This window comes from Elgaria multicarinata, chromosome 4, assembly GCF_023053635.1.
Source record: "Elgaria multicarinata webbii isolate HBS135686 ecotype San Diego chromosome 4, rElgMul1.1.pri, whole genome shotgun sequence".
NCBI classification, from domain to species: Eukaryota; Metazoa; Chordata; class Lepidosauria; order Squamata; family Anguidae; genus Elgaria; species Elgaria multicarinata.
The window spans coordinates 83,676,616-83,702,289 of record NC_086174.1 but is presented as its reverse complement, the minus strand read 5'-3'; the positions used below and the strand labels follow the sequence as shown (position 1 = coordinate 83,702,289).

Genomic DNA, 25,674 nt, shown 5'->3' with positions numbered 1-25,674 from the left:
CTTCCATTCTCCAAATCTTTTATTTATGGAAGAGCTACACATACTAGTACCCATGTAACCATGTTGGATACCTCTCTGCCCTGTGGGCTAATTCAATGCCTTTGGAGATAATCCAGTGCAGAGTAAGTGTACGTGTGTGAGAGAGGCTGAGTTCGGTTAACACACTAATCAATGGTTGTTTCCCATTCTGTTCCTATTACCTCCCCCATTGGTTAGCGTCTTGTCTGAACTCAGCCAGAGAGTAAGTAGGCAAACGTGGTTGCAGCTCTTCCCTCTCTTGCTTGCTCATTCCCTTTACACAGAGAGGGTAAGTAAGCAGGCAGAGAGCAAGTTAGCAGGCTACTGCTTCCTTTTGTTCATTTATTCCCACTGGATGGCCCCACTAAACCCAATCTTTCCTGCTGCATTTTCCAAAAAAAGGATGATTGAGCAGCAAGTTAGCATTGCAGAAGAAAAGGGCAGGTAAGCAATTTGAGACAGAGGCAAATCCTTGCTGTGGAGAGAAAGGATAGCTGAGTAATTGTGTGAAAGCAGCAGCTGTTCTTGGGAGGAGCAGCTACTGCCCCCCCTTTGGGTGGCATAACAGGGAGGATTTGATTCACTGGGCAGAATCGCCACTACCACGCTACCCAGAGAGAGGATTCAGATGAGCAAGTGGGAGGATGAGTTGGTCGTTCCTTCCATGATCATCCCCGTTCGTTCCACGATCCACTGCAACACCCAGAGAATGTGGAGATGAGGGGAGCAAGCACGGCTTGTGTGCTCTCTCTAAGGAGCACAACTGCCACAACCCAGCCTGCCACAGTGTCCAGAAAGGGTAAACAAGAAAGGATATAGGAGCTGCTGCTTCCTTCTGCTTGTACCCTTGCCACCCCTGAGAAACATGCCATGCAGACACACACAGATAATAGTGAGGCAGAGGAAGCAATGGCAAGAAGGATTGGGCAACTGATGGTAGCCACTCCCCTCCGTTTGTTCACCTGTGCTCCCACTCTGGAAGACTCTACCTGCTTGTGCACCCCAACATGTGAGGGTGGTGCAGCAGAAGGAATTGTACTTAGCTCCTAAAGGGAGGAAAGGCTGGCAGTTCCTTCGAGGAGGAGAAGCCACCACCTTTGCTGCTCCCCCCCCCCCACTGGCTGGGCACTCACAGAGGGAGCACAGGTGAGCTAGTGAGAGGATGCGGTGCTTCTCTGCCCAGAAGGAAATGCCAGGCAACTGGGCAGAGCTTTTTCTGTTCACTACTTCTCTGTAGGCAGCATTGTGAGCCCAATCCCACCTGCTGGTGAGCAAGAGCCACTCCCTTCTCTTGCACTCTTCCCTGCCTTTCCTCAGAAGAGACAGAACGAGGAGACGTCACCATTGGGTCGGTGAGGCACACAGGGTGCTTTCTAAGGGAGGCGTTTTCCCTCCCTTGAAAGGGCAAAGGAGGAGAGGTGGTGATTGCCTTCCCGCGGCTCAGCCCGTCATCGGCCTTTCCTTCAAGAGAGAAGCGGCAGTGTTAAAAAGTATCGTTTTCCAAGTACGTGTTTAACGTCACGGGTAGCTTAAGACTATAACGTCTATCTGTGCTCCGTGGTGGTTGTATTTAAACGTCCCCTGACTTTCTGGCCATGACCTTGTCCTCGTGCCCTTATCTCCACCTCAGGCATGCCTCGACCTCCCTCCCTCCCTCCCCTGCCGTTCCCCCGCTAAGCCTCCCTCTTTGGAAGCCTTCCCCGATTGTTCATTGTCTTGTGACCCTCCTCAGGCCCTGTGGGAGGGAGCAAAACCAACGGGACAGGGGTGTGGCCTTCTGCGCGGTCCCCTCCCTTGTGGCAGCAGTTGTGTGCGTATGTGTGGCGGGACTTCTCCTCCTCCTCGCCTCACAGGCAGCGTCTCTTCTCCTCGCCTCATTTCGCCGGCCCGGAGGGGAGCGAGAGATAGCGGTGCTCGCCGCGATGACGCGGAGAAGTTTGCCTCCTCTCTTGGTCCTCGCCGCGTTACTGAGCCGGTGCGGCTCTCAGCAGCAGCAGCAGCAACAGGCAGCGCCGCAGCAACGAGGTACGGTAGCGCTTTTGCGGCATGGAAATAGTTCCCCAGAGGGGCTTCTGGCAAAAGCACACACATAACACACTTGGGTAGCTGTTCCCCCCGTCCACCCCGTCCTTTGCGCCTTCCTTTTGCTCTTCTCCCCCGCGTTGGTTCTGAACTGTAATGAAGTGAAGCGGCAAACTTTGGCAGTGAGGTCTTTCGGATAGGGTGAGCGCTGAACTGCGTCTCATGGATGGGACTGGGCTGAAGAAGAGGCCCCCATGGAAAGCTGTGACAGAAAGACGACTCAAGGTCCTGAAGCTTTCAGACAGGCAGCTGGGCTTCCATTCTGCGAAGTGGAGTCAGGAGACCCACCGCCTCTCTCTGGCTTGGTTTTATCCTTTAGAGGAAACTTAAATTTCTTCAAAAACAAATTCCACCACCCCCGCCTCAATGCGTGTTTGATGCAAAGCTGCTTCCCTTTTTCATATTTTCAAATGGAGGGGGCTCACTGCACATGTTAACAGACACACATTCAAACACCCCCCCCTCCTTTAATACCAATTCTTGCTTTGAGCTTCTAACTATAAACTTGCCACTGAGAAGATAAGAATTAAAGCTCAGGTGGCTGCTGCTGCTGCTGCTGCTGCTGCTATTATTATTATTATTATTATTATTATTATTATTATTATTATTTAAAAGCAGCCACCTGGAATTTGGACTGAATATTTAAAGAACATATTGGTAGACCATCTCCAGTATGGAAACTGCATCTATCCAAAAGGCTCAGATTTCAGTCAAATTCAATCTACATTGTGTGGTGATGTAGTGATGTTACAATGAATTTGACCAAAACCCCATCAAATATGGAATAAGTACCCAGCATTTATTTTTTCATTATAATACTATAATTGCATTGTATAGCTTGGTTTTGTGGGGTGGGGCTGATTCTGCAATGATGACTAGAGATGGAGACAATCAATTAAGAGAATAACATGGACATATTATTTAGGGACAAAAAGGGCTCTAAAATTATCTGAGACATGTGTAGCTTAAACTAAGTTTCACTGCACTGAAGTAATTTTGTGTATAGGTTTGCAGCCTGAGCTTTCAAAGACAAAAGTTTGCGGTAAAGCATGTTAGAAAGCAAACAAATTAAAAATAGCTTGAATAACAAATCCTGATCATGATTTTAATGTAGTAATGTGGCACCAATCAAAAGCCTCAGATTCATTTAAGGATTTCCTGTCCATTCCACATTTTAGGTGAGAAGATTAGATACTTAAACTTGTAAGTTTTCATGTATTATCCCCATTGGAAAGCATCAAGCAGATGGCTTCTTAATGCTAATTTTAACTCTTAGAAGATGAATAGAGCTTGACTAAGGCTGCAATCCTATGCATACATATTTAAGAATAAGTATCACTGAAATTAGTGGAACTTACTTGCATGTAAGCATGCATAGGCTTGGGCCATGCATATCTTCACTGAATTTTAATAGAGTTACAGGTAACTAGGGGAGAATACCTCAGTCAGACATTTTGACTACATTTGGAAATTGACTCACTGGAAAACAGCACTGCCAATCACATTTTAAAATAGCACATTTAAAATACATTGAGGCATATATTCAGTACTGTTACCATGTACTGCTCAGACAAGGAGATAATTTCCAGTTATAGAAATATCTTTTTCACATTTTTGTCACATTTTCTTAGTACTGGTTTGTTACTTATAGAAGTCCATCATTGTAGTGGCACTTTAAAAAAAAAAGAGACAGTTCCTGGCCCCAATGAGTTTACAATCTAAATTTTGGCAGTGGGGAATAAACAGTCAAAGGAAAGGAAAGGAAAGAAGGGGGAAGCAAATAAATTAATGTGAGGAAATGCAGTTCCATGTAGTTTGGCTTCATTTCAGCTGGAGATGAGAAATATATAAATAACTATGTAGAGCAATAGGCTTTTTTTTAAAAAAAAAAAAAAAAAAAAGCTTGGCTTTGGGGGGATTTGAAGAAAGATAGAGGAAGGAACCATGTTGGTAACAGTGAACTTTGGTTCAATGATGAGGAGTGTTGGTCATTAGTATGGGCAGCCAGAATTTAAATAGAATCCAGGCATAGCTGATATGTTTCAGAGCCACAGTCCCAGAAAAACGTATTGTCTGCCACAGTACACCTCCTATTAGAACTATGGAAATATCAATTAGAACTATGGAAATATCAATTACACATACCAATAGTTGCAGTCTAGCATTGAATCTCTCCTCCCCACCCAGCAGTATGTTAGATATCATATATTTTATGCTTATAATCTTTATAATATAATGGATAAATCTATTTACATGGAAGCTATGTGGGTGGTAGTGAAACAGACTAATGAAGAGCAAGGAAAGAAATGGGCTAACTGGTATATATTCCATATTTATTTTCATTTATTACATTTATAACCTACCTTTCCTCCAAGATCTCAAATTAGAGTACATGGTTCCTCCTGTTTTTATCCTCACAGCAACCCCAGTCAATGTCATCACCTTCTCTGGTCACTAACCATTGCATCTCTATCATCCATTCTATATTTTGAGTCACCCATAGGCACCCTGATAAAAAGAGATAATTGCCAGAAGACTAGCTAGTCCCAAAAGAACCATCTGAACATCTAATAGGCAAGAAGAACTCATGTAATATATCTTTTAGCTTACTTCTTTGATTTGAGGGGGGGGAAGTGGGGGGCACAGTTTGCAACTGTTCCCTGCCTGCCCCTGTGTCTTTCCTCACTCCTTGGGACTTGCCACGCTGCCTTGGCCCATGCTAACTTGGTAGAATGAAGTAGTAGGAGAATCCTGAGAACTGCTAGATTTAACCATATAAAGCAGGGAGGGTGAACCTCAGGTCTGTGGTCCTAATCTGCTCTCTGGGGTTCCCCAAGTGGCCATGCCACCTTTCTCCCAACTGCTGATTTTTTGGTAGTATCCCTGCTTTAATGCATTTTCCCCATTCTAAAAGGATGAAATACTTCTCTTAAAGGTAAACATCTGTTGGTATTATTGCACTGCTCTCTTTTGCCTTTGGCCCTCCCTGTCACTGGAATGTGGCCCCCAAGAGCATCTCTTATATTGAATTTGGCCCTCAGGCTGAAAGAGGTTCAACACCCCTGATATACAGGTTACATATTGCTGTGATGCATCTGTAAATCTTTCCTTGTTCATAAGAAATCCCCTGTGCTGTTTAACAACTTCATGGAAGTTTTTGGGGAGGTCATCTGGAGTTTTGAAGTGAGATGACATCTGATGACACTCAGTTCTGATGCTCTTTGTCACCTAACCCAAGGAAGTAGTTGACACCCTGGTCTGAGCTTGATAATGAGCTTGGTAAGAGTAAACAAGATGAGATTAAATCCAGAAAAGAGCTGCTGTTCATCAGTAGAAAGCCTGGCTCAGTAACTGGGATTTAACTTATTCTGAATGGGGTTGCATTCCCCTTGAAAGATGAGATTTGTACCTTGGGAGTGCTTCTGGATCCTACACTGTCCTTGAATTCTCAGGTGGCAGCGAGAAGCACTTTCTAGAAGCACAACTGTATCTAGTGCACCAGCACTGTTCCTGAGTCAGTCGATCTGGCATCAGTTATCTATGCCTTGGTTGCATCATGGTTAGGCTATTGCAATATACTGTATGTGGAGTTACCCTTGAAGAGCATCTGAAAGCTTCCATTGGTGCAAAATCGGCCACTATGCTGTTAACAGATGCATGGTATTGTAATTATATCACCTGAATACTGAACTGATTACCACTTTTTTTCTGGGCCAGATTCAAAGTGTTGGTGTTAAAGTTCTAAAGAGCTTAGGGCCTGACTATCTGAGGGACCCCCTATCTTGGGATGAACCTGTTCAGTTACTAAGATCAGCAGGAGAGGCTCTTTGAAGACATCCTCATTTACAAGGGCCCACAGGAAAGGCTTTCTCTTGCATTGCTCACAAACTCTGAACCACACTCCCTTTGGAATTGTAACTGGACCTCTCTGCATTCAGGAAGTGGGTCAAAGCCCATCTTTTTAACATGGATTTTTAAATTGTTATGTTTTAAAATGTTTATAATATTTTACTACATTTTAATGTGAATATGACTTTTAATTTTGGGGTAAAACACCATGGTTGACTTCGGAAAGTTGGTATAAAATGCATTAAATAAATAATGATGCTAACCACACATTCAAAATTTGGCATAATATGGGGATGAGTTATTCTGCACTTTCTCATCCATCCCAATTACTGTGTAATTAATCCCATGATAGTGTGGAGTACCATTTTGAGATATTTTGGTATATATTACTGCAAAACATGTCTAAGGCACTTCTACAGGATTTCTGGATGGTTATTAAAATGTAGAATTCTAGCACATCTTGCATCACAGACAGTACACTAGTTTGCAATTTGACTTTTAAAGTTGTTTGGAGAGTTTTATTGTCAAAAGCCTGGAGTTAATTTAGCTCATTGCTTCATATGTTACTTATTCTTCTGTTGACTGAAGGTTTTTTTTCCACTTAGAGAGAACTTTTTTTTTTAACTTAGAGAACCTTTTCTTCCCTTCCTAAGAAAAACAGTATTCTAGACAACTGTATCTTATACATTGGAATATTTTTAGTACAGGAAATATGCCAAAGAGATATATAGCAGCCTTTAAAAAGTGAGACTGTACACTTTTCTGCCTCCTCCAGAATATTAGAATGAAATTCGTAAGAGTGGAGAAAATATTACATGCAGTTTTAGGAATCGATTAAGAAACATTTCCAAAGCTTAAATGAGTTGTAAATTTCATACCAAGTTATGACATACTTTCTGAACCTGAAATGAATGTAAATTACAGATACTATGTGTTGCAGATTTTGAAATTGAATATTTAAATTCATATATTCAGAGTTAGATAATGATTTGGGAACTTGAGCCAGGATAATGGTATGTGACACCAAGATCTATATCAGTATTTTACTGGCTGAGCTATCCATCATGTGGCTGGTTATTTTTGCATAGTTGTAAAAGAACTTGGTATTCAACTTTGGGCCATCTGTTAAAGACTAGTGAATCAACACAGCCTATGTAAATGTCTTGAACTTAAAATTCCATCAAATTTTACATCAATTTGGAATCTTTGGCCTTAATGCCTACTGTTGTTAAGTAGTAGTTTATTAAATAGGCATGATAGAGTTTTCTTTTTGGCAATTGCAATTTTAATCTTGCACTATGCATTTGATTTCTTTTACTTGCTTCAGTAAAGATCTATGATTTATACTTAAATAAACATTTGAGTAACATCTTCATTCATGATTAGCAATCAGGATACTGATTGATCACAAGATGAGAATGAGCCATTAAAATAAAGTGACTGTAAAAAAGAATGCATATTTAATTCTTGGAAGAGTTAGATGAGGGATGTGCAAGGCGTGTTCAGTCCATTAGTAGGTAGATGAAAAGGAGTGAGAATATTGTTGTTCTGCTCCTTTTTATGTAGTACAATGCAGCTAAAGGTAAGTAGGTACTGAAGTCTTTTCACTGAAGTTAAGTAGATATTTAAGAAAAGAATCTATGCTTCTCAACCCTCCGCTGGTTGGAGCTCTGACATTGGAACATCCAACGTAAGAACCTCTGACACTTCGAAAGTGCTGTTATGCTCTTGCTGGCAGGGCAAAAGGAACAACAGATATGGTTTTGGGCTCTCCCCACCCCTCCATGGGGCTTCCCCTCCCCCCCCCAGTTTAAGACAAAAGTCCTTCCCATGCCAAGCAAGCTGGTCTAAATGTTTCCCCATGTCGGGGGGGTGTGATTGGGGGCTTAGAAGGCTGAGGATTCTGTGGATTCATGGCTTCTCCCATCCACCACACAGCCCCAACTCATCATACTGGGAAAATTCTGTGATGGTTGGGAGGGGCCAGAAGGGAGGTTTCAAAAACAAAGAGCCTTCTCTGAGTTGAAGTTTCTTCTAAGACTTCAGAGAGGGTTTTTCTGACCAAACCCATCTTTTTCATTGAAAACAACAGTGCTTAATTGTTTGACTAGGGTATGCCCTGTTAAAAAAAAAAGCTTGTTTTTAGCTGGTGGGCTTTATTGCTGCTTTTCCGTTACTGGATGGTGTGAAATGGAATATAAATATCTTAAATACATAATTGTAAATTAAAATATTTTTTCACAAGGGCGGAGCACTATGACTGAACCATCTCTTGGATTACTTCCATATGTTAGCACCTTTATTACAGTATGTAACTTTATAAACCTACTGTGTAAGAACAATGCAACAATCCAGAGATGTTTATGGCAAAATCCACAGATACATTGGGTTTTTTGTGTAAAGTACATAGGATAAACATGGGTTTGCAGCTCAGTCCTGTTCTGAGTTCTTCCCTTCTACTCCATAATGTGTATTAAAACATATTTGTATCTTGACATCATGTTAACACTAGCTCCCAGTGTTAGGAATGAGGAAACATGTAACAACACGATGTTAGGACACAGGGCCAGCTTTACTACATGTTATAAGGGGCAAATGGAGGATTCAACACTGAGATGCAGTTTTTAGCAGTCCCATTCTCACTACTTGTTCCCTTTCAGAGGTATGTCAGAAAAAGTTTCCTCTTGAAATGCAGGGACCTGTTTTTTTTGGGTTTTTTTAAAGGCTATGTGTATGCTACCTCTTATATGCACAGATTGATGTGGCATCAAAATTATCGATATCAATAACATGGCTAAGGGAATCTCAGTAGCTAGGGATGTCGCATAAATAGTAGTCAGGAATGCAATAATAATAATGAAGTTGCATGACCATTGATAACATTCCCATTGCAAAAGTAAGACATCTAAATGAATTCAGTCTCTGAAATGCCTGATATTGATTATGGTCTTAACCCTATAGCACAATAACAACATGTGAGTTTCTATATTATTTTGTTTAGAGAAACGCACACAGTGATTGTTGATAGAAATCAAATTCTGATAATGTATGCTACATGATATTTAACCTGTTGCCCCACTTCCTACTTTTTGTTTCATTACATTGTAATGAATTGTATATCAAAGTGACAATTCATGTTTGGGCCCATATGATGTTTTAGTCACAATGGCACATTGAAATTTGTTCACACTAGCATATTGAAATTTAAGGTAATAAACATTTATTTGTAGCAGAGATCAAAGAAGGACACTCAAATTCATGTGGAACAAATATCCTTCAAGAACAATTATATCTACAAATGGTATAATGCCTACAGATATCTACATACTGTGTTTCAGAACAGTACAACATAAATTGAATGGTGGCTGTCTGTATCTGAATGCACTGCAATCAGCAACAACACATATCAGTGATTTGCAAAAGGGCAGCATGCAAATTAAGGCTGCAACCCTAGGCCCACTTACCTGGGATAAGCCCTATTGAACCCTCCTCCTTAGTAGAGTTGCATAAAATTGAGCTGTGAGAAGACTCAGAACACTTGCCTAGGTGGAGCCAGTTTCATGAACTATCCAATTTTACCACATTTTCCACATTTTTCAAGGTGCAGGTGTCATCCAGTGTCTTTCTATAATAAAAGGAGTAAGTTTTGCCAATGACAGTGATTTTCAGCTGCTATCCAAAGGATGTGATCTTGCTGCTTGGGCAGAAAAGCATGATGGTATATTTCAATGGAAAGGCAATCATTTAGCACTCCCCACCCTGCTGATACCTGGCTATGTTTTAAAACTATGAAAATACAATGCTTAATGAGAAAGGAATGAGAAAGTGTGTTTATAATTCATGGTAAGATTTCACAATAGTTCACTGGCATATCATTGCTGCAGCTGCTGTAGGCCTTGTAATGACATTAGGCGCTGACTCAAAGGGATATGCTGCTATAGAGTCTGGCAGTGAGCACATAGCCCTTGTGAAATCTGTATATGTGATGCTGTGAGGAAGCCATAGAGGGAAAAGTTTTGAATGTAATTGGACAGCTGAGACCTATCATTAGGGATGTTGGAGAAATCCACAACGGATTCAAATGAGTTTGGATTTCTATGACTCCGACATGTGGATTCCACAGCAGACCCACTTTTCCCAAGTTGCATGGATTCTGTGGAATTCCAGTCAAGTTTTTTATATTTATTTTCCAGAATTTTATGCAAGTTTAGTTGTTGAAAAATATGTTTGTTTGTTTAAAAAAAAAACGAGCGAAAATGCACAAATGGGGGTATTTGCACATTTTGGAGGGAGTTGTGCATTTTTGGAATTGAACCTTTATTCAAGTCCACAAGACTACAAGTCTAAGAAATTGAGAAACTCCAGTTTGATTAATCAACAGACGATAGAGCAAAAGATTTACTTACAAATATTAAAATCACTTTTAAAATAAATATTAAAAACAATTACTGCCCCTTGTATTGCTCATATTGTAAGATGTAACAGCACAGTTAATTTAATTACAAGCCAGAGAATGTCTGGGTGAACAAGTGTGTTTTCAGGAGACATTTGGAACATGCCATAATTTCTGATGCCCAAACTGCACATGGGGAGGGTTTTTCCAAAAAGTGGGTCCTGGTTATCAGTTAGCCAAGCACCCATAATCATTATGGCAGCTGAAGTTTGTACCAATTGGATTTTCCGAACTATTTTTTAATGTTAGCTTTATGTAGCATCATGTGTCCTTTTTCTCCAGATAGCGTTGCAACTAGCAAACTTGTCACCTGATAAAAGGTATTCCTAGCCACCCTGCCCTCCATTGGGTCAAGTATATTAATTACCCAATTAAATACCTTCATGGGTAGTGTTCCAGTTTGAATTTTAGGTTCCAGTTTGAATTTTAGGTTTTAGTTTGAATTTTTAGACATTGGGGTTTATTTTCAAAATGTTTTTATAATATTGACTGTAAGCTCTCTTGAGAGAACTTTGATTTTAAAAACAGGATAAAAATCCATAAAGAAACAAGTAAACTCAATCCAAAATCAGTTGCAAAACTCTATAGAGATTAGTAGTTTCCCAAACCAGCAGTATTTTCATTTTATATGTATTAAGTATCAAGTACAAATGTGATGAGAAATTCATTGCATAGAACTGTCCCATTCCCCTCTTTTCCTTTGACTTGTGGCTCTGCTCCATGTATTAACATCACAAGAGTCGTAGAATAGCCTCTAGAATAGCACCATTATTTCCAGAATAGGCTTCTGTTGGTTAGACATTTTGCCAAAGAATGTATTCCTCCCTTGCAGTGACTACCATATTGGTCATATAGTAATTGTGGAAAATATTTGCTAGCGTGAGAGTGGGTTGGGAATTCTTACATGCACAGTCTATACCTATTGATTATGCATGCAGTTGCTGTGTTCCGCTCCCCCAGCTACAATACAGACAACTGAATAATGTGTCAGTTAAGTATGTGAATATTTTCTGCCACCTACATATCTTGGTATGTCTACTTGTCCTATTGAAGACTAACAAAATAATTATATACATGAGATCTAAGATCTAGCTGAGCACATACTGAATAGCTAGCAAAAGTGTATTTTCCCACAAATCCCATTATGTATGTACAATATAGAAAGCACTTAACAAATGAAGGAAAGAATGCCTATAATACAAATGGCAACCACATTCTATTTGAAACAATTATGGGGAACATTCATTCTGATAAGTCAAGAGGGCCTAATGGGCAAAAGGAGGCAATCTCTTAAAAGCAGATGATGGCTCAGGATCCAATTATTGAGACAATAATTATTTTCTCAAACCAAGCTGAAGTCTTGTTGGAGTTGATGACTCTTTAAGTAAGAAATCTTGGACAGCAATATAAACAACAAATAAAGGGCATGTGGATTGTGATAAGATCATCTTAGATGCAAGAGCTGAGTGCTCATCTAGTTCTGAGATGGTGAATCACTAGGGGACATTAAAATGAGATATAGTCCATTAAACATAGCTTTTTAGTCATTGATATTATTTTTACAGCACACTGGTACCACAGCAAAACAGATTTCAATATGTTTAATTGGTTAACCCCCCCTTTAAAAACAACAACAACAACAACAACAACAACTCAAGATACTATCCCTTGGTATTCTTAACTATGTTAAGTTTTCCAATTGTTGAACATAAAATGTAGGCATATACGGTAATGATTAAAGGGTGGTGGTGAATTCAATGGATATGACATATTAAATTTTGTAATCCAGCACAGTACTCAAATCTTTCCTGAACAACACCTTACAATTCCTACCTGTCCAGGACAATGGATTCTACATGGCTTACGACCTTAGAGAGAATACAAGGTTGAGATTACAAAAGGAAACAAAAGTGAGCTAGTGAAAGAGAGCAATCTTATGGGCTCCTAGATAGCATCTGAAGGTGTGTGGATTTCCCGAAGTCAGGGTTATGAAATTTGAACAGGGATTCTCCTTATCCCAGCCGCTATAGAAAGCTCTACAGCAGTTCCTCTCTCAAGGCGTAAGTTCTGACATTGGGAAGTGGATGGAATGTGAGGGGTGTATGTTGGTGGGTGGGTTGAGGAGAGGCTGTAGATCCAACAGATCCACTGGCCTCTCAGCTCCATCCCCCCTCCTCTGCCTCACAGGAAGGTAAAACATGGTGTGGCATTTGCTGCAGACAGATCTAATATAACTTCCATATAAGAAACAACCCCATATTGTTTTACTTTTTTAAAACAAAAGAAAAAGCATTGCCTCAAAACGCTTTTCTTTTAATTTTACTATTTTCTCAGTGTATCCAACTAAATACGTGATATATGATGTTAATATTCATTTTAATTGAATCTGTTATATAATGGGGATGTCATCCAATTAAAGAAACCTTCATTGATTAATTGTATGAGTTTAATTGATTAATCAATTAAAATTTAATGATTTTAATTTATTAATCAATTACATCTGCATAAATTTGGACCTAAATAAAGCAATGTTCTGCAGAAGAAAAAAGCATTGGTTTTTATTCTTACACAGAGCAAAATCCAAAGGCATGGAGTTTGGCTTGTGCAAGACTTTCGCCTTCTCTTTCCCCCCTACAGCCCACCTTATCTTCCCAACCATCTAGAACTGACTTTGAGGGTGTGAGGTGGTTTGTTGTGTGTGTGGGGGAAATCACCTCATTCCCTATTTTGCTGACAGAAACTTTCGCATTGGCAGGAGCAGTTAATTGGTAGGGTTATTATATTAATAAAAATAACAATTAAAATACCTGTTTTAGAGGATAGCTTTTTAAAAAACTATTTAATCTAATTGATTAATTGGCTGACTGTTGTAGCTTGTATATATGGCTGAATAGACATTCACAGCTTTCTTTAAATGAGTGTTTAGGCAGCAGATATGTGATTCCAATGAATATACATGTAGGTTCAGTCAAACGCTTAATGTATATTTATATTCATTTCTGGGAATATTATTTTGTGGGAAGGTAGTTTTGTTTATTGGCTATCTTTGAAAGGTGGGCATGAAAAATAGTCATATTTGCCTCATGGCACTTTCAGTATGCATGAAAATAAAAGAATTAGGTATTTCTGGGGAAAGAAATAACAAATCAAGCTGCATTAGGTATTCTTCACGCCACTTTAATTTTGTCATACGTACACATAAATGTAACTGAATGTTGAAATGATTCTAACAATTAGGCTGGATAATACATGAGGTATTAATTTAGAAAAAGAAGTGCTCAGAACTTGTCACAATCAAATTTGAGGGATTTGCAAACTCAGACTTATAAAATAGTTTTCACTTCTCTGCACTTTCATCTTATAATATCAATGACAGCCTCTAGGCAGGGTAATTTTCATGTATTAATGATGATCCTCTCTGGGTAATGGCTGAAGATATTGCCAGGAGCCACCAACCTTCCATAGTTGGCTATTTATCTTCCAGAAATGACCTGTGACTTGCTTGTAATGACTTAACTCTATTTTAACAATTTGAAAACAGAATCATTTCTCTGCATTTTGTCAGTCATTATATATTTCTGCTAAAGGTACTAGATTTTTTCTTCTGTCAGTAGATGGAAAAACAAAAACCTTTAATAAAGGATGTATTCTTTTAAATTATTTATTTATTTATTTATTTAAGGATTTTTATGCCGCCATTCAGCCAAAAAAGGCTCTCACGGCGGCTTACAAAAGTATTTCTCGACAGTCCCTGCCCACAGGCTTACAATCTAAAAGACATGACACAAAAGGAAAGGGGATTGGGAGGGAGGAGGAGGAGGGGGAAAAGGAAAGCAAATTCAGGCACTACAATCTTAGTTGCAAAGTTCAGCAGTTACAGTTGACAGCAGGAGGGAGGGGGCTCTCAGCTGGAGCTGGACCCAGGCACGGTGGAGAGGTGCCTGGCTGCTGCTTCCTCCCTCACTGGTGGCCTCTGCACTGACAGTTGGTAGCAGGAGGGAGGGGGCTCTCAGCTGGAGCTGGACCCAGGCACGGTGGAGAGGTGCCTGGCTGTTGTTTCCTCCCTCACTGGTGGCCTCCTCAGTGACAGTCGGTAGCAGGAGGGAGGGGGCTCTCAGCTGGAGCTGGACCCAGGCACGGTGGAGAGGTGCCTGGCTGCTGCTTCCTCCCTCACTGGTGGCCTCTCCAGAGACAGTTCTTCTATTTGGAGAAAATCCAAAAGAAGAGTCGTGCTGGATCAGACCAAAGGTCCATCTAGTCCAGCACTCTGTTCACATAGTGGCCAACCAGTTGTTTACCAGGAACCTAAATGCAGGGCCTGGTGAAACAGCACCCTCCCACCCATTTTCCCCAGCAACAGGTCTACAGCCACACTAATGAAATCACTGTTATTGTATGTATTCTGGAAAGGGAGATTATGTTAAGTAGGGATAGTGAGATTGCAGAACTAATCTCCTGCTATAATGGCACAGTATACAACAACTTAACACTATATGACTATATTGTATAAAGCTCTTAACACAACATGACTATATTGTATAAAGCTCTGCATGGGACACTGAAGAAAAGTACCTTAACTGGAACTTAAATTGCAATGGTTTGACAAAAAAGGGATCTCATCAACACACTAAATTTAAAAGCAGTAAGGTATTTTCTGTACTATGCAGTGTAATTATAACATAATTGTGAAATGCTATCTCTGGTAACATCCACACATCATCATCATCATCATTAGAGTACATTCTGTGAAGGACAACAGAAAGAATCAAGGAATATCAAAACATAATCTATCCAATATAAGGGAGAATTCTGTTGGGTTATTTGGTCACTAAATAGGACTTTATTTATTATTTAAAATACTTCTGGGAGCTCTCCCAAGGTGGCATTCATTATTAAAAATCACACAATAGCAAACATTAAAAAAAATCCCCCTCCAAGGGGGAATCAATCAAAATCAATTATCAGCATAAGACAAATCTACAACACACTAAGTGCAGATATTATGTAGAGATGTTTGCCTTAATTGTGAGCTATAGAATCAGACATGTGACCAAGGCCATGTTGGGGTGGGCATGCCCCCTTGTGGGCTGGCCATGTTGGTTCTTTTTGGTTTCCAAAATATGGTCAGCCTATTCATGGTGACATTCTGTTTGTTTCAGAATGGCCAGCAAGACCTGCTCGGAAGATCGTAACTGTCATCTGAATACATATAAGGGAAGGCAGTCTGCTAGGTATGCTGGTCCTAAGCCATACAACATGGCTTGTATGTGGGTTGGTAGCTAACGGCAAGCCAGTGCAGTTCTTTTAACACAGGTTTTATATGAGCATAGCTAGATGTTCTTGTGAGCATTAAAGAGAACTTCTTAGAGCTACTTTCTAAGGGCCAAACTAGCCATTCTCTTGGAACATAGTATGTAGCTTCATATCAAGTTTTCCATTACATAATTACAGGCTGGTGGGGGCACTCCTTACAAGCAATATGGTGCATGGAGAGGAGAGACTTATGCCTTCTCTTCACAACATGATCAGCACGAATATCAACCACACATCCTATGGCTAGAACGCTTAGGGGGGGGGGGAATCCCTGAGCATTCTAGCCACAGCCTGTCCTCTATGTTATGTCTTCTGATCACCCTCCCTCACACACCCACACCAATAATTAGGTAATGAAAACCTGATACATAGTTGTATGGTTATATCAAGAAAATGTTTAGTTTCACCCTAAACCAGTGAAGAGGGGAAATATGGCACAATGCTCTGCATATTTATTCAGAAGTAAAATCCACTTTGTGAAATAAATCTTGCTCCCTTGTAAATGTGTTGAGATTTCAGCCTCAATAGAAGTTCAGGATGCCCAGATGGAAAAGCAGCCAAGATGCCCCATAGGACAAATCTACTGCCCTGAGACTAGAGATTCTCTTCTCCACTCGAAGAGGTTGGCATGAGGTGGATTCCCCCTTGGAGCTGTCCCTTTGCCCCCACTTGTCCCATATCTTTTCTAACCAACAGAACTTCCCCATGAGTCTCCATTTCACATAGTTGATATTCTCCAGACATCTACTTATACCCACCTCATTCTCCTATGTCTCTTTTTTTCTTCATGTTGACACGGATCCTTCTGTGATGGCAATCCCCACTGGATTAAAGTTACAGCTTGACATTAGAGGTTTTTTTAAACTCCATGCTCATATCCAACGAGACCGTTTTGCTCTTCTATGATGACTGTTTTGCACACATAAATGGCACAATGTAATATAAAAGAGAGATTTATTTTGTAGGAGTAAACACATACTGGCCCAAATGAAAGAACCAGCTCTAGTGCAGCTGCTCTTGTGCACTGAATGGGAAGTGGATATCATCTACAAAGGTTCCCTTAAAACCTTCTGACTTGCTGCAACCATCTACAATTTATCACACTTTTTGAGATATTTTGAACATACCAATAAATTTCTATCATTTGGGGGATTTTCTTTTTAGCAACAAGCAACAAGGCTTTTCAACAAGGGTTCCCCCACCCCACAAATGGAAGAAAAGTGGGAATTCCTTTCCTGCTCAGCATTGTAACAATATGAGAGATGAGCAGAACATGAGAGATAAGGGCAGGGTTGGACAGAGTTTCTTTCATGGATTAATGGCTGGAAGAAGACTGATCAGGACACAAAGTACAAGTGGTTAAGCAGAACTGGAGAAGATACGATGAGAAGCATAGGAATGTTATCAAATGAGATATTAACAATATAAAACAAAGTATCAAAATGTGATATGACAATAATGTATGAGTTAATTAATGGTGTTTGATGCAGAACATGAAATGAAGAACAGATGTTTTTGACTACAATTGGCCATATTGACTAGGGCTGATAGGAGTTGAAGTGCAAAACATCTGGAGGGCACCTGGTTGGAGAAGACTGGTTTAAAAAGTATTGATTTTTTGTGCCATGTGAAATTAACTCGCTCTGGGGTGTTATAATGCTAATACCTGAGTGAAGAAAGGATTGCAAACTTACTGAGCAACAGACCACTTAAGGGCTAGTAGCTGTGATAGTTAGGGATGAAAATTTATATGAAGAGTATCCATGAATCTTGGAATTGTATAAACTGGAGTGAGGATGAGATATAAATGACCAATAGGGACAGTGCATTTTTGACCTATCCATCGTAGCTTCATCTGAAAATCTGGTATTAACAACACTTTGAAAATGGAATGTGGATTAGTCTGATACAGTATGGCTGCATTTTTATAATGTTCTAATATGGTAAACAAAAAGAAAACCATTTTAAATCACAGTTTTAAACTGAGGCATTGGAATTCTTTAATGGAGACATGCATTGCTTTCATGAATAATCACTTTCCTGGAATCATCCCACATTTTGCTGGCTAACACGAAAGATGTCAGCTGGACCTTGTGAACATCTGGTTTCAAACCTCTAAGGAACAAAATTGTTCAGAATGTTCTCAGGTTGTACCCTATTAAAGCTACTGGTTTGTAACAGTGTATGCTCTCTCTGTGTGTCAATTTCCTGTTAGAAGGCACTCAGCAATATTTCACTTTCTTCCTAAAGTCATTTAGGCCTGCCTCATTTTTTGAAAAGAACAGACCCATGTCTTGGATCTCAACTATGAGTGTGGGGGTGGAGATGCCTCAAAGCCAGCCATTTGCTGCCACTTCTTCTGGTTTCCTTTGTGACAGGCAGCAGTATTTTAGTCCTCATAATGCGACACATTTTGCAGAGTGCATGAGACGGGAAATATGTGTTGCAGGTGCTAGGCAAACACAGGGTGTACTTCTTAACCTACGGAATTAATTAGTGGATATATCCATATTCAGTTACTGTGTAGTTGCTATATACTCTATCATGTATGAGTTGTTAAAAAATACAGCAACCCCAAAACGTTTGGGCCTTTGTTTGGTTGAATGCTTTTACTCCTGCTACCAACCACCGCAGTCTCAGTCTGCACTCCAAACACCAACATCTAGTCCCCCTCCATCTCCTAGAATGTAACTTTTAGGTAGTGAACTTGTCCCTTGTATGGAGTGCACAACATAAACACTTGTAGATGATAATGATGATGATTTATTGCATTTGTATACCGCCCCATAGTTGAAGCTCTCTGGGCGGTTTACATAAGATGACTGACATTTAGTTTGCCATTAATTTATTCTGGGTTTGTTGAGATTTGTGTCTTGGGTTTGGCCTTTCTGTGTATTATTCTGTCTAGAATATCATGCTCTCTATGTTTGTTCAATAGCAAATGGCTCTCAATGGTTGGATGCAGAGTTGCATGGACTGGAACTCTACTATCCAGATGCAATCACAGGTAGAAAGCAGGGAGACATTTTTCACCAATTCCACCATTCTGGGCAGTTCCACCCCACCCTCCACCACCATGGCTCTGAGGGAAGAGGTAATGGGAACTTCAAGGAGAAGGTGGGATTGGTGAAAAATCCCCTCCTCTGTCTACTTGTGCAAGCATCTATGTAAGAGAGCAGAAGTAGCCATTCTGTTCACAAAATAGCAAGTATGAATCTAGTCCACAGACTGTAACTTTCCTTGGTGCTTAGTTGGGAAAGGAATGCATGGTACAGTTAGTAAAGCCTATCAGTAACGGAGAAAAACCTTGAGCAATTTCCTGAGCCTCTGAATATAGGTGGAATCAATTAATTCCCTCCCCCCTCTTCCTTCCCATACTCCCCCCACCCACCAACAAATCTGGCATGTTGTGCTACATAGGAAGATAAAATCCTACTTCTCACTGGAGCCATGGTTATAACTTCTAACTGAGTCCTGTTCTGTTGGTTTCACAGTAATATTAAGCCCTGAGAAAGGAAATGAAGGAGGGACTGGTACTAACCTTTTGAGTCGCCTCCCAGGGGTATGTTGTTCTTTTAAGCTAATAAGCAAATTGTAAAAATTAGTTTATACCAAGTGTTCAGGAAAACATAAATTAAATAATTCTACAAGTGTCCTAGACATACATCTGGATTTGGTTACTGCCTTCACATCCCAACCAAGAGCAAAGCATCATGAGATATTGGAAATCTGATAATGTTATAAACCTTTGAGCACCATGCATTCTCATCTGGAGCACCGTTTCCTGTAATATTGCTGATATGCCAGATAAAATAAATGGGTGTCCAAAATCAACCTCCATTATTACTGCTCTCTTTTAGTTCCTATCATTGCTGTGGTTTGTTGTTAAATGTAACTATGCACAAAAACCTGCAGAAGATGTGCAGGATTCCTTCTTCCTTTTTTTGCATTGACACAGAGTTTACTTTTAGATGAAAAGCAAATGTAGCTTACATAGCTGCTTGGTAAAGTTAATGTAGTTAATGTAGCTTTTCTGCTGTGGTTAGGTACACGAATATTTTGATTCAATAGGACGGACTTCCAAGTAGCTATTCACTTTCAAGTTTCTCCCTTGGGGAAGACATTGTCATTTCTCTTTTCATCCTCTTGACGTTAATATTCCTGTGACTAGGCTTCTGTACAATAATAAGCACACCAACCCACCCACCCACACCCACACCCACACCCCTCATTCAGTTAAAAAAAAAGTAGGCCAGACAACATAGGATGTAGAATTAAATTTTGAAAATACATTTTGCGACTCCTGTGACATTCCACTGTTATAAAAATAATTTAATTCTCATTGTTTAAAAACTGAAGTTGGCAAAACTGATGCTCACCTTCTTCAGTAGCTTCTATTGTGCTTATTTATTTACTGGGCTTCTAGGCCACCCCACATTTAAGGGTCAGATTTGGATACAGTATAAACACACATACGCATGATCAGGGCTGGTCTGTGAGCAGAAGTCTGAGATAAGCAAGGAGTTTAGAAACCAGGCGCTCTGAGATCAGTCAGTGGTTAGGACTGTGGAGTAAGTCACAACCACGGGGCCAATGTGGAAGGGTCAAGAAGGAAGCCAGAACTCAGGGCCACTGGTGTAGTGGAGCCAGGGCTTTCAGGGATGCAGCACACCAACACTTTTTTTTTACTAGCAGCATTGATGATGCCATCTGCTACCCTCACACCCCTTAGATTTCCCTGTTCTCTCTGACTTTCACTGTAATCCTCCTAGTAGCTGGCAGGGCAGGGGCGGATGGGATGAATTTTCTCATTAATGATATATTGTTCACTGTTGTAATGGCAGGTATTTAGGGGTGGCTTTCTCTTGAGTGGTCAATTAAGACTTGCAAAAGATCTGCTGCGGAGTGTGGTTTGTTGATATGGATTAACACAGTTGCCAGAGTTTTTTGGACTTTCCTTGGGGATGTGGCTAAGGGGACTGTCATGATGAGTGCCTGCACTTCAACATTTATCACTACATCACTGGTCAGGGCCAAAGAGTAAGTGAAGGCAGATGAACAAACCAGGGAGCATGATTGAGGAACAACCCAGAAGTCAGGACCAAAAAATACATTAGAACCAGAGGATAAACCAGGAGGAGGAAATCAGAACCAAAGAATAACCAAGAATATAAGAACACTCCAGAACTCAGGAAGACCTTTTTGTTTAACCAAGGCTCACCTGAAGGCTTCTTTTCCAAGATGATCCAATGGCCAGCCTGGGTGAGTGGAGCTAGTCAGGGCCTGAAAGTATTCAATGCAGTTCAAAAGTTCACCACAGTCACAGGAGAGGTGCGTGAAGATCCAGCAGTTCCTGACACATTTCAAATTAAAAATAAAACATATATTTAAAAAACATTCCTGATTATCTCAGGGATTTTTTCACTTCTGAAAAGCTCCCTAGCAATTGGGATCTACAAGTGAAGCCCTGTTTCATATTCTATCTTGTGGGGAAACGTGATTGGCTGCTTTTCCCTCATAACCCCAACATTGTGGAATGCCATATTGCAGGAGGAAGGCCCCCCATCCTTGCTGTTATTTCTTTCAGAATTATCTTTGCTGATGTAGTTGTTCTTCTGCTGCCATTTTAATGTTATTATTTTAATGACTTATGTTGTACATTGCTTTGAAATATTTTTTGAAAAGTAAATGTTAGTAAGAGCGTAATCCTATGAAGATAAATGGCTGCATTCAAAGTCGGAGGCTGCTGAGTATCCAATCCAGGATGGCTGGAGTGCGGAAGTGATATTTGTCTCCACTCTCCATCCACCTTGCATTTTTGCTAGATGGGCGATATCATTTTTGCTGAATGAGTGAGGCACCTGCCTCAGGCGGCATATGCTGGGGAAAGGGGTAAGAGCAGTGGCAAGATATTGGAGAACAGATCTTTGTGTGCCATGCAGGCCATATCTACACCAAGCAGGATATGAGGCTGTGAAAACAGTTTGAAAAATGTATATGGAGTGTGTCCTGGGACCCAACAGTTGTCACTACTGTTATGAACCATTTTAAAGCAGTCATGTAGATCCTACTGCAGTCTGTCCGGGTTTCCATAAACTAGCTCACTATCCTCAAGTGCAGTGGAGGATGCTCTCCTGCTAACCCAACCATTAGCCATGCTGGCTGGGCTTAATTGGAGTTGTAGTCCAAAACTTCAGGAAGAACACCAAGTTGGCTACCCCTACAATAGAAAGAGCTACATATGTGTCAAATGTTGAGCAACAATAGTTCAAGTAAACTAGATCAGTATAACTGGTTTTACTTTTTGGCAGGAGGAATTATGATGTCTTTTTATTTATGTACCGTGCCTGTTTTTGAACCTTGTTTTGAAATGAAGCAGCAGCAGCTGTAGCCTTGGGTATCTTTTGAGAGTAGGTGTGGTTCATACCCGCCACCATCCCAACAGGATGGCTTGTCTTATTTGGAATGAACTTGGCTGCCTTAACTGAACTTGAATGAACACATTTTCCTTTGAGATCTTCTTGTTCTTTCTTCCTAGAACAGTAAGCCAAAAAGGAAGGTCTTCAGCTTCAATAGTGTCAGACATGAAAAATAGCCCTCTTGAGGAGGTTGTGCTTTTTTCCTTCAAAACATTAGCTGGAAGCATAGATGTTCCTAATACCAGTGTTCTGAACAACATAGGGCCAGGATAATCCCGAAATACAAGTAGTCCATTAAAATAATATGATAAGGCAACATTTAAAGAAGTTATTTTGAAAGCAATAAAGTTAGGGTGACCATATGAAAAGGAGGGCAGGGCTCCTGTATCTTTAACAGTTGTATTGAAAAGGGAATTTCAGCGGGTGTCATTTGTATATATGAGGAACCTGGTGAAATTTCATCTCAACAGTTAAAGCTGCAGGTACCCTGCCCTCTTTTAAATCTGGTCACTCTAGAATAGCTCCGGCAGCTTTAACTGTTGTGATAAAGAGGGAATTTCACCAGGTTCTCCATTTATACAAATGACACCTGCTGAAATTCCCTTTTCTATGCAACTGTTAAAGACACAGGAGCCTTTTCATATGGTCACCCTAAATAAAGTGTTTATGAGTGATCACTTAGAAGCTAAATGGGTGAGGGAATGCCCATTCTTAACAGTTATAGTCCTTCCAATGCTTACTTATTAGGACGTATTTTTATCAGACTTATTCACATGTGAAAGGCTTCTAGAATCTTGATCCAGCATTTTGGTAGGTAAATGTGTCAAGTGGCGCCCTCTGTTGTTTAAAGCTGAACACCATAGCATAAATAATTTCACCTGAGAAGAAGCAAGAACAAAACATTTTCCAGTACTTTAGTAAAATCTACTATGAAAACTAAATTCACAACTGATAATCAGAAGAACCTTTTTTATATATATGTAAACATAAGTAGGCTTGCATAGCTTGTTACCCTCCAAGTCAAATGTGGTTCGCCTATTATATTGGCTTGCCAGGGATTTTTTTTTTTTTACCCCTCTTTCCATTTTTGCAATCTTGGAGTGCTGCAAAAGCCAATCTATTGAGCCCGTGGTGAGTCACCAAACATAGCTGGTAGGTTGTAGATTCTGCAGGCCTGTTCTAACATAATGGTACTGGCCATTTTGGGCAACAAGATAAGATGAGTTATTGATCTGGCCCAGTGTATGCTCACAACAAATGCATCCTGCATATTCTGCTTTACAGGCTTATTTCAGCCAAAGCTGGACTACTGTAGGGTGACCAACTGTCAGGATTTCCCCAGATTTGTCCTGGTTTTTGTTCTTTCCATGGTGTCAGGGGGGATTTTCTATAATTTTCAATAATGTCCTGGAATGATACACCTTCCTCTTTAAGGCTGCCATTAGCATGGCAGGAGTGAATGACATGCTTTTTTGAGGCACATCATTCCCCCACCCCGAGCTCCAATTGTGGTCTTAAAGGGGAAAGTGGGTCATTCGTGGACATTATAGAAAAGGCCCCAATTGGAGTGGATGGTGGTGGTGCAGAATGAAATCCTTTCCCCTCCTCCACTCCAATCAGGTTCTTTAAGTTGGCGGGGGAATAACGTACTTTCTGCAGGACTCAGAAAGCTGCTTCCCCCCACACACACTAGGTGTCCTCTTTTTTGGTTTCCCAAATATGGTCACCCTAGACTACTGGAAAAAATGCAGTCTTCATTTTGAAAACTGACAGGATAGATTTCTTGAATGCAATTAGTCAAGATATAAAACCATAGCAGTAATACAAAATTATTGTGCTATGCTATAAAATAATAAAATAACAATATTTCAACTTGAATTAGGCATGTCAAGATTTTGGATGTTTGGACTCTTATATTCAAAGGAGCTGAGTCAAACAGCAGCTTTACAAGCACTTGCTCCATTCCAATGAAGTATGTGTGGAGCTGCATGCGCATAAAAGGCTGAAAACTCACCCTTTGACAGGAAAGGATGAGCAGCAGGAGTCTGAAAGTCCTATATGATTGGCTCTCCACTTAAACATTACTCCAGCTTCACGGGAGTTGCTTATGGCAAAGTGGTTGCTGCATGGGCTGGGCCAATATTTAAAGGGCCCCTGATTCCACAGCTGGTCCATCAAGCAATGTGCAAACCAGTTTCAGGTTTGTTTTGTTTCCTGCATTCTGCTGTTACTAATCCATTATGTTATTTCAGTGAGTACCATGCTCACATACAATTTAAGTAGAACTGGCATGTATTAGAGCTGAAGCATATCTGTCGTATTCCAGTGCAGTGAAGGTTACCTGCAGAGAAATATAAATTAACTGCATTTTCACAGCAGGTTAGTACTTACAACTATTCAAATATGAGGTGAAATGAAAAAAGCCCAGTGTATTTTAGTGACCTGTTGGCATTTAATGTCGGTGTTAGTTCAGATGTAACATTAAGTACATTATTGGCTGTAATTGCTGCTATTCCATGCTTTTCAAAAAGACAGTTTATATGAAACAGCACCTCCCCTGACAAAAGTCTTACTATTTCTTTATAGTGTATGTCTTCTCTTGAAGAGAAATTACTGTTGACATTTTTCACATAAAGCCACCTTGCCCTTTAAATCTTATCCAGGTGGAGATAAGAGCTTTATCCTCAAAGTTAAAGCACTGCACAGAAGTTCAAAAATAATAATAATAAGAATGCTTGGATAGAATAGAAATCAACTGTGAGCACAGGGCCATTTTTGAAAACTTGCTTTTTATTTCAATAATAAACAGGAAAATGTTTGAAAGGATCAACAGATTTTTTTAAAAATAAAAAACCCCAATTCTTACTATTGCTTCACACGTGATTGCTTCAAAGTTTTCAAGTGGTTTGAAAAGACCTTTGTGTTTTTTTTCACTATGACCATCTTGCATATATAAATGTCATGATTTTTATGTGCTTGAATTTGAGCATGTGATATGCAAACCAGGTCAATATATATTGTTAGCGCCAGACTTAGTTAGTTGTACATAACTTTCATGGAAATCAATAGAGTTTCGTTAATTTGATTTCAGTGGACGTACTTTAGACAAAGCAGTCCTGACTAAAGCATGGCTATTTTTCAAATTGAACTTATGAGATAAAACTTTAAAACATTTATATTGAGCTCACACATGCATACTTGTTGGATAATTTTGAACGTCGCCACTGAATTTGTTGGCTTCGGTTACAGTGAAAAGAGCCTGGATTTTGTATTTACTTGCTCAGCTTTTTGATGTTTGAATTCATTAAGAACTTCTCAGGGTCCATATTTCAGCCATCAACTTCAGTGTTATGGGCAACTGTCCAAGACTGTATTTAATCAGGTTCCTGCTTACTTGGAACTCAGCTGCTTGTTGTCAGAGTACTCAGATAACTTAGCTGACGAAGTTGTAGCCTGACTGGCTAATTGGGAATATAAAAAGATCAGCTGCAAGACAAGCTGGCTTCTTTCTGCGATGGTCCTTGTGCGTGCTTAACAGAG

General features: G+C 40.1%; 1 protein-coding gene across 4 annotated transcripts in view; it reads left to right on the top strand.

Moving 5' to 3' along the window:
- Positions 1–1,920: 1,920 nt before the first annotated feature.
- LAMA2 (laminin subunit alpha 2) overlaps positions 1,921–25,674 on the top strand; it is a 477,652-nt gene continuing 453,898 nt past the window's right edge. For all 4 annotated transcript variants that reach the window (XM_063124695.1, XM_063124694.1, XM_063124692.1 and 1 more), the window contains exon 1: positions 1,921–2,043. In XM_063124695.1, coding sequence (XP_062980765.1) covers positions 1,941–2,043 — 103 coding nt within the window. In that variant the 5' untranslated portion in view covers positions 1,921–1,940. The remainder of the gene's footprint in view (positions 2,044–25,674) is intronic.